Below are 14,015 nucleotides of genomic sequence, written 5' to 3'. Positions count from 1 at the left end.
CCCCTCCTCAAATCCTTCATCATGTTCTCTGATTTTGGCTGTGGTCGAATGATGGAGCCTCCTGTTTCCCTGAAAACTTCAACTTTAAGGCAAATCGGGCTTTCTATCAAGTGAGTGTACTGAGGAGATAAAGAAAAAAAAAATATTAAGATGTACATGTGAATTGTGTTAGAGAAATCCCACATCCGAGAATTGATGTGGTGTTGAGCAGCAAGTATATGCTAGTTCTTTCGTAACTCATTAGTTTAAACTTTTTGAGTGAAGTTGGATTTAACTAGATATGTTGACGGGCTTGGACTTAGGCTCCCTTTTGATGATCTCCCTCCAGCAAATAGTATCAGAGCCGAATATAGGGTTTGGAAAACACACATAGAAAAAGGGAAATGAAAATGACACTGCATTGCCTTTTTAGGCTCTTTTGACATGTTCTTTTTGTCAAGTCAAAATGCTTGGTTTCCAGCATTTCCACTCAACCCCCAACAAAGCTGGATTAGGGAGGGTTGTTGCACATCAATCACCTGTCATGGATGACTTTCGGCCATGCACTGAACTTGGTGGGAGTGCATTAACTATAGTCATTTGACTATTCGGTAACCGCGACTCTACGACCAATTTTAAGGATAAGCGTTAGCCCTACCTTGTGGACCAATCTCATCTGTTCTCGACCTTGCGATTAGGATTTCTCCTTCGTAGTTTGATTTATAGTTGTGAGTTTGTGAAAAGATTAGAATTTAGGATGCATGTGACGGTTGCAAAAGTGTCTTTTGTTTCCTCGCAGAATTGTATAGTTTCGTGTAAAAAAAAAGGACGAGTTTTTCGGTGCTAGTAAATTCCAAGCATAATACATTCAAAGTCCCAAAACATGTCACGAAAATGCAATTGAGTCTCAAAACTTTCAAAAAATACAATTAAATCTTAAAATTTGTTGGAAAGTGCACTTGAGTCCTAAAGCTTTCAAAAAGTGCAATCAAGTGTTAAAACTTATCAGATTGGTGAAACCAAGTCCTTTTATTGATTGAACTTTTCGAAAGTTTTGAGATTCTATTGCACTTTCTTAACAAGTTTTAAGACTTGATTCGTGTTACTTCCTCATATATTAAATCACTAATTTGAACAACAATGGCTTATCAAATTTGTTAGATTAAATTAACACCTAAATTCGGAGTACTAACTCTCGCTTGAATTATTTACCTCTTTAATTATATTTTTAATTTTCTTGATGATCGACAGTCAAATTCATCAAATAGCCTTTGCTGGCTCAGAAAATCTAAAGCTTTGGTGAACCCAATAAAATGAGTTCATGAACTAAGGAAGCATTAGGACAAAATTGGATGCCGAGACATAAGATCAGTTGTTCTAATTTAAAAGGAAAGGTGGTAAATATGATGTCATAGGATTCACGGATATCACAAAATTAAACTAAAAAAAAAAAAAAAGAGAAGAAAAGCGCTCGAAGAAAATTTAATAATATTCTTCTAACTAGGCTTTCTTTGACACGATCTACATTTCTCCTATTCATAGGCCTAGAATTATGTAATAAAGGAGGGTCACTGGCAAAGAAACCAACATCCCAAATATTACCCTGCCAAGAAAACACAAAGCACATCATATACAATAAAAACTAAGATAAAAAAAGGGGACAGACTTTGCTTTTTAACTTACCCTGTGCTAAGAATATCTGGATGCACCCCATATTCCCTAGCAAATACAAATGGGACAATCCCTTGTGGAAGAGCAGCCTGAGATTAGATTAGACAAAAAGAAGAAAAAAATTCAAAACTTTTAATGGTTAGAAACTTAAAAATGAGTAGGTTTTTGAAAACAAAAATATATTAGGTAGACTCGTTTTGTAGATGGTGTGGGGGGATACGATTGATGACAGTGTATCAGACATATTATAATACAGGGTTCTACAAAAGTCCTACCTTTGCTTGATATACTAACGTTTCAATCCGGCACAATGGGTTAATTATAGAGGTTGGTTGAAAAAGAAATGCAGTATCTTTATCCCATCATTATATGAGTAGGGTTTGACCTGCACTATGGCCGCGTGAAGCCGCGCTCCTCTCAACCTGACCGCGAGGGACGCGGCCGACATGACCAGAGGCCCGGAGATGAAGCGGATCGCCATCGAGATCGTCGCCATCTTGGTGCCGCAGGCGATGATCCGGGGCTGGAGGGCCATGAACAGTCCTACAACACAATGCAGCAGAAAACCTCCCAAATTGAATCGACCGTCCATGTCAAAGATTGTTTTAAATGTACTCAGGCACACAGTCGTTTTCGTTATTCAATGTGACGACAAGTCGTTTTCGTTAGAGAGAGAGAGAGAGAGAGAGGATGTGAGTGGAGGGCGTGAAAGGTCCATCGCTGGATCTGCATGCCATGGGGGAAAGTGCAGAGGTAAAACAAAAGCATGCAAGAAAAGCAGATTCTCTGTGTTGTTTTCTTCTTCTTTCTCTTTTGCTGTGTACCTAAGCTGAACATTGCCATCCCAAGACCAGCATCTGATATGATCTTTATTGAATATTTCACCAAGCTGGGCATCCCCACATTCCATCTGGAAAAAAAAATTAATTTCAGCAAACAATAGTATTGTAGAATAGAAAGGAAAAATGAAACTGGCTTGCAAAATTGATAGACAGATAAATGGGACAAACTGCAAGCAATATAGGAATAAATTAGTCATATTTGATGTTCGATAAGAACTTACCTTAACATTTCATATGAAATTGTGACAAAACCCCATTTTTATATTCGTGTTATTATTCATAAATTCGTGGTTAAGATACATAATATGGTAAGTCACGACCAGTTGAGCCGCTAGGGTTAAGACTTATCAAGTTGTGTCAAAATTCTAGCAAAACTCTGTAGTTTATACTGTTTTATCTTTGTCACTGGAGCATTTTTTTTTAAGGAAAATTATCGTAAGTTAGACCATTTTAAGAGACTTTTTCTATGGCCTGGAAGATTTCAAGATTTTAGTATTGAATAAAAGTTGAATCTCACACAGAGAGCGTCACTTCAAATGTGCATTTCATCATATTTGTTGCAGCTAATCATAATATAAAATTTGGAATTTGTAGGTTTTTGCATTGTTAAATCAGCTTTCCACCCAAGATGTCTGTAGACGACTCACTTGAACGAGATGAGAGACCAAAGGAGCCCCAGAATGCTGGAGTACGTGTTGGGGTTGCGACAGAGCTTTCTTCCCACGACCGTGAGGATGAGCTTCATCATGACCAAGGCGTTTGGCATTTCTTGTGGGGTTGCTGCTGCTGTTGCCTCTTGCTTCTTATCAGGTGGCTCTGCCCCAGAAGTTACTGTGCATTCCCTGAAGCTTATCTCTTTCTCTGTGTCACCATGAAATCACGTAACACATAAATTTCAACAAATTAAGGCAAAAATAAAAGCAATCAATGTGAAATGCAAAGCCAAGATTTGTATTAGACTTGCATGCATCAACAGCTTTACAATGATTCATATATAATTGGTGGGTCATAAGTTATGGATATCATCCGCATGCTAATTTAACTGAATATAAATGTTGGTGATGTTCATGTACGTTATTTACTAACCAAAAGATTGGTTGGGATGGAAGAAAACAAGACCCGGGTCATTTGTGATTTCGATATTTCTAATAACAAGAGTTACTTCCAACATGCACTGAAGAAGATTACACTAGCTACCCAGGTCATTTAAACATATACCAAGTCCATTCTAGAATGCCTGCATAAGATTGTGGAGAAACATTGGCCTGTAACCATCGAGTTATTGCCGTTCAAACAAGTTTTGTACATTTCACCACGTGCTTTATGAAAATCAACATGACTATAAAGTATGAGCTGTTCTGTGGCCCAATTAGGACACATAAAGAACATTAGTTCGAGATCACAACGCACATAAACATCGTTTCATTAAGTTTGACCGACGGTCGGTGTCACTTATTGAGCTTAGAGCATAAACTGCCTAGCACGCATCTCATGTTGGATCTACCTTAAATTTCTCACCAGAGTCTAAAGTTTTCTCAGACCGTTTTTCTTGCATTCCCGGAAAAAGTCACAACCCTAACATTAGAAAGAAAGGAAAAAAAAAATGAATGATCAAACATTAAAACAGAAAGTCAAGCTGAAACCCGCTTGGTAGACCTAGCAACATTTTTCAATGGCAACATCCTCCACTTCTTACAGCAAAATAATTATAGCGAGAAAACATTGGCTCACCATCATTTCGCCCGATCATTATTACAACAGGATTTTTCTTTAAAGATGAATGCCAAATTTGCCTTCAATGATCATGCACGTGCTCCAAGCCAATGATGGCAACGATGGATTGGGGACATGACTTGATAAAATTTGTTGGAAAGTTTTCAAGACAGCTTTGACCGTGCTTGTTCTGCCTTACTTTTAATGGTTTTCTCTGGTGTCTGAGGGGGCCACCCTGTCTTATTCTGTCCCTCTCTCTCTCTCTCTCTCTCTCTCTCTCTCTCTCTCTCTCTCTCTCTACAGGTAGTGGAAAGCATTGTGTGAAATGATCAAAAGCAAAGTCAGGGCAAAAGAGGGGAAAAAGATCGAATTTTTACTGCTATATTTTCAAAGACAAGTTGGGTTTTCAACCACCATGTTTCCCAAACTTTGTTTTCGTGTTTGACCGGAGACGAGTAAGGCTATGAAGAATCCTAAGCGCCACAGAAGTCAAAGAGTTGATACTAAGGGACATAAAAATTGCTGTACAATCATAAATTCTGAAAATCGAGTCATTAATGAATATATCGACAAGTGAATTGTATTCATATATCAAAGAAGAACGCGTGATATGAAATTTGCGCCAATTAAAGTTTGTAAGAACGCTTTAATATATGTCTTACATTACTTAAGATGAGAAGGTACTTCTGGAAAAATACTTAACCATGAGATACTATATGTCAAAAAGACGCGAAATGAAATATCAAAGCACAAATTGTGTTTCTGTCATAATGATAATCAAATTGCTCCCTTTTATGTTCTTGTGAAAAATAGTTGTTGCTTCTTAGTTACAGATAACCAACTTAAAAGTTGCACATTTGTTGTGCGCATTTCAGACTACTAATTGTTAATGACAAAATAAGCAATACACGTATGCTAACAAACAATTGGTATGGTCCAAATAATTTTTTATTCTTTGGAAAAAAAGATTATCGAGTGCAATTAAATTTTCAAAATTTTGTTATTTCATATGACCAATCACAGGTCGCCTTGTAATAGACAAGAGAATCGTCCATATATGAATGAGAGACGAATTTTTATATTTCAACGTCAGTTCATCGTAGCTTAAATAGGGGTCCAAATGATATTTATCTATGTTAGCTACAACATCACTTGAATTCTTATTTCAAACTTTTATGGTTGAGTTTCATGTCTTTAGTGTGGACGGAAAATGGAAGAGCTCCTATCCACTAGTGCAGTGACCAACCTCAGCTACATATCGCAAAACCCTAATTACCATGTCCAACCAGACAAGAACATCAGTATCGTCCACGCTCTCTGCTTCATGGGGCCGCTAAAACTTTCCACCCTAAAAATACCCAATCAACTTCCACAGATCTGGTCCAAGTGTTGTCATTAATACCGTGAATAACCTGTCCTATTCATATATCAGGTTATGGTGTCAGATTCTTCTCTCTCTTTGTTTTTTCACCTCTGCACTTTTTGACGTCATCTGTGGACAGAGGGAACCACCTGTGCATCAACAGCTTAAAAAAGCTGCATGCACGTTGGATATCTTCCCATGTGCATCCAACCAATAGCTTCAGGTGTTCCTGGCTTTGTCACAGCTGATTTTGCCAACTCGTAGCGTATCTAGTGTGGTCATTCATAATTAAAATATCTAAACTCACGTACTATTACTATGAGAACAAGAATGATATAGAGATCAAAAGATGGTAGATTTAGTTAGTCGCTTGAGGCGATGCGAGATTAGGCTGATGGTTGTACCTGTTATGCCGGAAAGCACCGGTGACGCCGGTTTATTGAAAACCTTCCCCGAAATCGGCGACTTGACCCACACCGGTGTAGTGGCTGTTGTCACGGAGATGGTGTCTAACTCGTTGAAGTTCGAGGCGCGCGGAGTCGGCTGGAGCGAGTATGCGTCCGATGAAGCGTACCCGGATAGCCGAGGGCTGGCGGAGCGGTACCCGAAGGCTAGGTCCCCGATTCCAAATGAGATGTCCGCGCCTGCATGGTGATACTCATGGAGAGGTCCAGGAGTGTTTATTGAGAAGATCTCCACGTTGGACAGATTGGACGCTCTCGGGGTGATGCCAATGGTGGAAGATAAGGCGGAGTCCGGGGCGGACGAGGTGGACCGTCGGATGCGGACTCGGATCCGCCCGTTGTTATCGACTTCGGACTCGGTGCATATTGGGTCCCGACCGTCGAGCGATATGACATCCCCGTCGAGCTCAATCTTGGCTATGGAGGCTGCGGTCGGGCCCGGAAACTGGTCTCGGATGAGTTGGGTGGCGGCTCTATATTCGAATAGGAAGAGAAGAAGAGTGTACCTGCAAAGATTACATGCAAACAATGCACGTTGTCGGTTCATGCTTCAAAAGATTGACTTACGAACTCTTGAACCAACCAAAAAACTAGGACTAGTCAACCTAAGCCAATTACACTATAGATTTTCCATATTTAACTTATGTTATACCGGCCGGATTAATGAAGTTATGCATATAATTAGTACCAGATAATGCACTGAAGCACGACAACTTGGACCATGAGGCTCTGAGTGAAGTCTCCATACATGGCCTTCAACAGAGGTATGCCCATGACCAGAGTGTTGGGCAAAGTGGCGACCGAGAACAGGGTTATGAGCCACTCTAAGCTGCCGCTGAAGAAGGCGGTCCAAGCGGAGAAAGAAGCGAGCACGAGGACCTTCGAGAGGGTGTCGGCAGCGATGAATCGGGTGTCCATCTCGTAAGGGTTGTTCTGGGATATGAAGTGGAAGGAGAGGACGGGGACGGCGAAGACCGCGACGAAGCGGTTGATGCCGGAGCACTGGGCGGGTGTGAAGATCTTCCACCACTTGACCGACGCGTAGGCGACCAGCATCGCGAAGTAGAGAGGGGCCATGGCGCACATCACCTTGTACAGGTCGTCCGATGTTATCATCCTCTCTCTCTCTCCGTCTCTAACTTGTTCTAGGTTTTGTCTTAGGAGAGGGATGAGAGAGATTATATAGAAAAGGCAGGGGCGGAGTCGTCCCCTAGTGGAACCACGTAATTTCCCTCGACAGGTACTGCGGTTAGAGGGTCAGTGCGGTGGTTGATTAAGGAATTAGCTAAATGATGATTAAAGATTTAGCTAAGTGATGATTAAAAGATTCGTTTGGAGATTTGCGTGTCTTCATACGCCACGTGGAAAATAATGCCACCCTTTTGGTCGTGCTCTATTGAGAAATTATATGGTTCTGCATTAACTTTGCTACATCCCCTAGTGGGATTTTCCATTTCGTGTGTTTCGATGATTTGCACGAAAGGGGCCCGGCTAGAATTCTTTGTCGTAGGTTAGAGGGGAGAGAAACATGAGTGGCGCGTTGAGTAATTGAGTAGGTTTTGAGCATTAGCCACATTGAAATCTCCGCGTTAAGAACATTATTTTCTTGCAGGTACACTAAAACTTCCTAAACTGTAGCCCATTGTACCGTGTCGTTTGTAGACTTTTGATTGTTTGTGGTCATTCAAATATTCTTAAATGTTCAATGTTGTCCTTCTATTGGATCAAACAATGGGTCAGATATCATTCGATGATATGGATAATACTAAGTTGTACTCTTGAAATGACGGTCTGTATAATATAAATACATATGACAGTGGACTTCATTTCCTTATCCATCTTCTATTATGTTTTGTATTTTCTTTTTGGCCGTTTATTGTTAAATCCTAACATATTAAAGGGCATGTCAGTAAAATTTGTTAACTCAAACTAACAAAAAGACGCTATCGAACTTTCAATATTGATAGGGTACTACATTGAACATTTAGAACTTGTTCAATGGCCATATTGGACAAATTGAAACGCTAAGAATGACCATTGCATATTGAGTCAAAGTTTAGGGATTATCAATGTTATTTTCCCTTGGTTTTGCAGAGCATTTGGAGCATGCTTCTTACTAATGTCCTTTTCATTGATTTTTGGGGCCAACAACATTAGTTGGTATCTTATTTTCTGTTGGAATTTCGAGATTGTTGTGTCCAACAATTCGGGGGTGTTTTCACTTGCTATTTGTTTGCGGATACTCGATTTCAAATCAAACCAATAACACCCTCCAATCGATATAATTAACGTTTTGCTCAAACATAATCTAAACCAAATGCGATGGGATGGAGCTACATGTACCAACCTTTGTTTTAGGACAACGAAAAGGCAATGAACATTTTTCCAATCGTATGACAACTCTTTAGGCACAGTTTTAGTTCTCTTTGTCCCCAGATTCTCCATAGTGGCCAAATGATTTTTTTTTTTTTTAAGTAAGAACAATTTGCTAAAGTCAAACTAAATTCAACTGAGTAGAATCATTGGCTAGTAAAATACCTAGCGACCCCGCTTTGTCTCTCCCTTGCCTTTTTCCTTTTATGCCTTGGAATCTGTAAATGCTTCCTCAGCAATCAGCACCCAATGTAAGATGATGATGAAATGACAAAAAATTTCATAAACACCTGTTCTATGCATAAATTCTTAGCAACTTTAACAAACACTTAAACATGAAATTCAATAATTCATTGCTCAATAGAGAAATATTTTCAGTAGAGACTAAGGCTCCGTTTGTTTCACGGAAAATAACTTCTAGGAAAAAAATTTTCCAATTTTTCAATGTTTGGTTCACAGAAAATAAACTAGTCAAAGAAAACATTTTTCACCAATATACAAAATACCTTTAAAAGTGGGGAAAATGATTTCCTCTTTTCGAAAATCATGTTTCCTCATCTTTCCTCCGTGCACTCCTTCATATTCCTTTTTTAGTTATTTTAAAAAAGTTTCAAATTTTTTAATAATTTTATTTCAATAGTTTTTTTTTTCTTTTTTTCTTCTTCTTGCCGGTTGCCAGCCACAATGGTTGGTGATCAGCCACAGGCGAGGGACTAGCCTCGCTGGCCACAGGTGTGGTCGGGCCTCGCCAGATCCGGCGTGGTCGGGCCTCGCCAGATCCGGCGAGGTCGAGCTTATCGAGCTCGCTCGAGGCTAGCAAGGTTTATGGATCTCAAAAGTTGGCGCTTCTTTGTTGGGTATAATTGAGACTTAATTCAAAGACCAAAGCGAGACTCTTTCTCAAATGAAGAAATAATTAATGAAAGAAGACAAAGCAGGCGTGCTCGCCATGTACTCTTGAGCCCCATGACCAAAGCAAAGCAACCAGTCGTATGAAAAAGTAATGATGAGATGGGGAGAGATCATAAGACTCCAAGATGGTGTCCGAAAATGTTCTTTTTGAGGCAGTCACTGCATGTCGTTTGCGCTTGTTGTTAGAATATTGACAGTGAAACGACATGTCGCTCTGCAGTGGAGCCCCCGGTCTCCAGTGAATTGGCGCAGCGCATGCCCCGGCCTGCACCGGCCCATTTTCGGACCCTCCCTTTTTGTCTATCTCCTGTCCATAGCCAATTTTGCCATTTCCCTATGCCCTGTCACAATTTCCATTCTTAAGAGTATTTTAAATATTAAATTACATATTTATGTGACTGTTTAAATTCTTAAATTAGTTGGGAGTAGTTTCACAAAATTTCGCATGATCTTAGGGCAGGGAGAGATCCCGAATTCAAATACTTACAAACCCCTTTATTTGTCTTCTTAATTACATATTCTCACACTTAGTCTCAAGCCAAAGTTCATTCAGCGCATGAGAGGGAGTGTTAGAAGATTAGAAAATTTTCAAATAAAAGCCTGAAGTGAAACCATTTTCCCAAAAAAGGGATTCAAAGTAAACGTTGTCTCATAATGGCCTAAATGTTGTCCATATAGCTCCCCCGCCTACGAGTTTGCATGCTTTGTGTCCTCACGCCGACTCTTGTTGGTCTAGCGATAAGAAGCTGGAGTGAAGTTATTTATGCTGGTCGACTCCTCCTCCGACGAAATTCTTAGTTCCTCGGGACACATTAGATCCGGTCTCATATGCGCTTGATCTACGGCTTAGATCAAATTTTTGTCGAGGGCGGTGGTGGACAAGATGTTTTCTCTAAGAGATGTACTCCTTTCTATTGAAACCATTAATCTAAGGGCGTGTTTGTTTGGGAAAAAAACTTTATCTTGAAAGAAAACACTTTCGAGGAAATCATTTTTCAAGAAAATGATTAGATTTTCTTTGTTTGATGATATGTGATCGAAAATAGTTTCTTACATTTGGATCTCATTTGAAAATTGACTTCAATCTTATAATTTTATCTTAGGCTAAAAAAATTAATTTTCTTTCTTTCTTTTTCTTCTCCTTTCTTCCTCTATTGGGATAGGCCAATGACAGCCACCGGCGAGCTCGAGGCCCGCTAACCCGGCGAGCCTCGAGCTCGTCCATGGCCTCCGTCGGCCGATTGCAATGGAGTAAGAAGGAAAAAGAAAAAGAAAAAGAAAAACAAGAATTAAATAAAATAAAAAACTAATGCATTAAAATATTAAAAAAATTGTCATGAACAATTCTGGAAAGTGTTTTCACCTCTATAAATTTAGAAATTCACTTTTTAAATTTTATGCATTAATTTTTCGTTGACCAAAAATCGTTTTTCTTTGACTAAGTCATTTTTGGCGAACTAAATGGGTAAAAGCCCAGAAAACTAATTTCCAGAAACACTTTCATTCAAACAAGTGCACCGTAGGAGATGTACCCAAAAACCATTAAATAGATTCAGAGTGCATCTTACGGCCAGCGGCGCTTGAATAATGCAGAGAGAGGGGCTGATGATAGTGTGGAAGATGGAGGTGGATGAAAAGCTGGTCCTGGTCCTGCTCTTGGTCATTCAACTAGGTCGCAGGTGGGGCGAGCTATAGGGAAAAGGAGCTTGAGGAAGATGAAATAAAAAGAAGAAACAGAGAAAGAAACAAGAAAAAAGAAAATAAAGAAAAAAAGCACTTTGACAAAAATGCCCTTGATCGAAAATAAGATTTGGCCAACCGGTAAAATCGAGTCTTTATTCAAGACTAAATTGATCACTTCAAGCCCTTATTTGAAACAATATTTAATTTGGGCCATCTTTTGAGAAAATTGCTTCACTTCAAGTCTTTATTTGAAATTTTTCCTAGAATATTTGAAGTATCAAAAACACGCCTCATCTAACAATTTAAGCTTTCGAAACAGTTGCCAGCAATTTGGGGGAATCGAACAAAAGGTAAATGACATCTGATCAAAATCATGAGATTAGTTCAGCTATTAGGTCAATAATGACCCACCATGGGATTTTGCGTGGTTTTAGCCGTTTCGACAATATCTGGTTCGTGAGCATGGTCCGTTGAAGTGTATCTCCTACTGAGGAGCCGACGGTACGAAGAAAACTATCGGCCTGCTCACCTTCCTCATCAACCTCATTAGGGTCACTTTAATGGGTACATTGTGAAGATGGCCTGTGCTTCTTGATACATAAGCTTCGATCGCTTTACTAACTCCGCGGCTTTAGGACTTTATTCAGGGGCTTTGAAGGGTCCAGATGGGAAAGTAGCTGACCTCACCTCATCATCACTCACGGTCTGAAACGGTAGCTTGGTTCATTTCCATGGCGATGGTGGTCTGCAACGTCTTCCAGAACAGTACCCCCAACCTCTGACGCCCTCAGTAGACCAGCATACACGCCATGGAAAGTGGTCCATAAAGGTTTTTCCATCATCTGTCCCTCGTCCTCCGCCCTTTGTCAACACCTCGTTGCTCTCTCCCTCTCTCCCTGCTTTGTACGTCACCGTGATGGAAGAAGACACTATTTTCCATCCCTTCCTCGTCGATTTGCCCCAAGAGCTCGTGCTTGCTGCCCTGGATCAGACATCATGGGCTGATAAGTGGGGAGTTTGGCAGTCAATGATTGGGGGTAATCCATGAGCTTTGTGAAGACGGGGTATCGCCCAATGGAAAACAGTGATGGGGGAATTGGTGTGGGCTGGCCCGAGAGGTCCGAACCGGACAGAGTTCAACTGCGTCACGACCGTCGCAGTTGCAAATTTGTATGGCTCTGGATAAAGACAGGAGTAGTTACGTGTCTGTTGAAAGATTGCGAAAGCCTAGAAGAAGTTGCAGTGTTTCGAGGTCTTCATCTGACAACCCGATTTTGAACATCGCAGGGATCTTCGTTCTTTGTTTGAGCTAGACGTTTGATGGTGATGGCACGGACTTGCCTATGGCTGCACTTCATCTCATCGTTCTTATCTCTCTTCAATTCTTGAGCACATTCAGGATGCGTTAGGTTCAGCATTTTGAAAGCCCCCCAAGAAAATTTGATGTGTTTGACGAATATTCTCAAAGGGTTTTGGGATGAAAGCTGGCTTTGGAAAGGCTCAAAGCTCAATACCGGTGACTTTCAACATTAATAAACTCAATACCAGTAGCTTTCAACTAAATTTTAATAAACTCAATTCTTCCAAAACTATCCTTGCCAATTCTTTAGTTTTCCGATTTGCTCCATTGTTGTTACTGTTCATCTTCTTTGTGTGAGGGCGGCTGGCGAGTTCACGCTACCCAAGCGATCGTCCTTGAGGTCGCGCGACCGCTTAGGCAACGGTCACTTGGGTTGCGCGACCCCAACGATGGTCTCCAAGGTTGCGACCCTAGGCATCCTCACCTGAGTGGCATGACCCCGTCGGTTTGATTTTTTAAATAAAAATAAGAAATATTGTAGCCAAAGCCCCGGTGAGTGTTTGATTTTTCAAATAAAAAAAAATATATTGCAATCAAAGCCCTTTGCAAAATTTTTATTGCCGAACACTACTTAATCCAAAGTTATTTTTTAAAGGATCTTTTTTTATCAAAAGCTATTTGCATTCTCCCAAAATCCATAGAAACTAATGGCCTTTACAATTCCCTGAGATTCATTTGCGAAGCCGAACTAAACCTAGCCTGAGATTTTCCTCGCGGTGGAAGACAGCTAATTACAGAACCCCAGCTTCATAGGGTTTCAAAGCGTTTGTCTTTTAGCCTAGTGACCTCTCTCTCTCTCTCTCTCTCTCTCTCTCTCTCTCTCTCTCTTCTATCTTGAGTTAGAACTCACGAATCAGTTCTTCATTCACTCAGAACTCTATTCGGTCCGGTGCTATCTACTTGAAGTGGACACACAGAAGGCGGGAGGGATTTCTGGACGAAACCAGAAGGCGTTGCAACAGAAAAACTTGTTTGCATGTTCTCGGGCTTCTCGCATGATGAAGTCATGTATGTCCTAACGAAAGCCCGCTTCGAAGTGAGTGTCGAAACGAGGACAAAATCAGAAGCCAACCCTTATCTGGTCGGGTGCATAGCGCTAATGCTCTTGTTCTTATCAATGTCTCAGCTCTTTTTAACTTGCTTGAGATTACATTTGTTTATTTATGCAAAAAGAGTCTTAGATAGAGGAATCAATTTGTACGGAAAATTCACAGTATATATTCCGTAAACTAGCGATGCGACGTAGTTTTGACTCCTGTATTTAATTATGTATTTATTCATTAAGCGATTGTGTTATGACAATCATCTATTGCTGCTGTCAAGAGGGACAAAAAACTTTGCTACTTCCTTGCCCGCGAACAATAGTTCACGTCGATATCAAAGGACATCGAGTTAGAGAAAATGTAAGCCTGGAGATTGTGACATCAATTTGTGTACGCACATATCTTTCTACAATTAGAGGTGGTAAAATGGGTTTAGAACCCATATTTAATAGTGGTGGATTATAAATGAGTAGCCTTAAATTTTACAAACAAGCTAAGTGATCATGTTACTAAAAACTTAATGAGTCCTAAATAAGTTTTAAATAGGTGAGTTAAGATCACTATCTTATAATTTCACGCACATTTACATTATATAAATTAAATCGAATTTAC

The 14,015-nt window shown here is 40.2% G+C and overlaps 1 protein-coding gene across 1 annotated transcript; it reads right to left on the bottom strand.

Annotated features, from left to right (window-relative positions):
• Positions 1-1,342: 1,342 nt before the first annotated feature.
• Positions 1,343-13,175, bottom strand: LOC115750728 (auxin efflux carrier component 6). Its single transcript, XM_030688252.2, has 8 exons — positions 13,147-13,175; positions 6,721-7,159; positions 5,973-6,538; positions 3,140-3,353; positions 2,475-2,560; positions 2,036-2,193; positions 1,663-1,739; positions 1,343-1,582 (listed from the first exon to the last, which is right to left on the bottom strand). The coding sequence occupies exons 2-8, from the start codon at positions 7,146-7,148 to the stop codon at positions 1,516-1,518; spliced, it is 1,596 nt and encodes a 531-aa protein (XP_030544112.1). The 5' UTR covers positions 7,149-7,159; positions 13,147-13,175; the 3' UTR covers positions 1,343-1,515.
• Between the last annotated feature and the right edge of the window lie 840 nt (positions 13,176-14,015).

The sequence above is a fragment of the Rhodamnia argentea genome, chromosome 2 (genome assembly GCF_020921035.1).
Source record: "Rhodamnia argentea isolate NSW1041297 chromosome 2, ASM2092103v1, whole genome shotgun sequence".
NCBI classification, from domain to species: Eukaryota; Viridiplantae; Streptophyta; class Magnoliopsida; order Myrtales; family Myrtaceae; genus Rhodamnia; species Rhodamnia argentea.
The sequence above is the reverse complement of the archived record's forward strand: the minus strand, read 5'-3'. Positions and strand labels throughout refer to the sequence as shown.

What these genes read in the sequence shown, in the direction of transcription:
- LOC115750728 (XM_030688252.2), bottom strand. Translation starts at nt 7,148, where the DNA reads ATGATAACATCGGACGACCTGTACAAGGTGATGTGCGCCATGGCCCCT. An exon ending in GTGCTTCAGTGCATTATCTG is followed by an intron (nt 6,539 to 6,720) that starts GTACTAATTATA and finishes TAATCTTTGCAG; the next exon opens with GTACACTCTTCTTCTCTTCC. An exon ending in GGTGCTTTCCGGCATAACAG is followed by an intron (nt 3,354 to 5,972) that starts GTACAACCATCA and finishes ATGGTGACACAG; the next exon opens with AGAAAGAGATAAGCTTCAGG.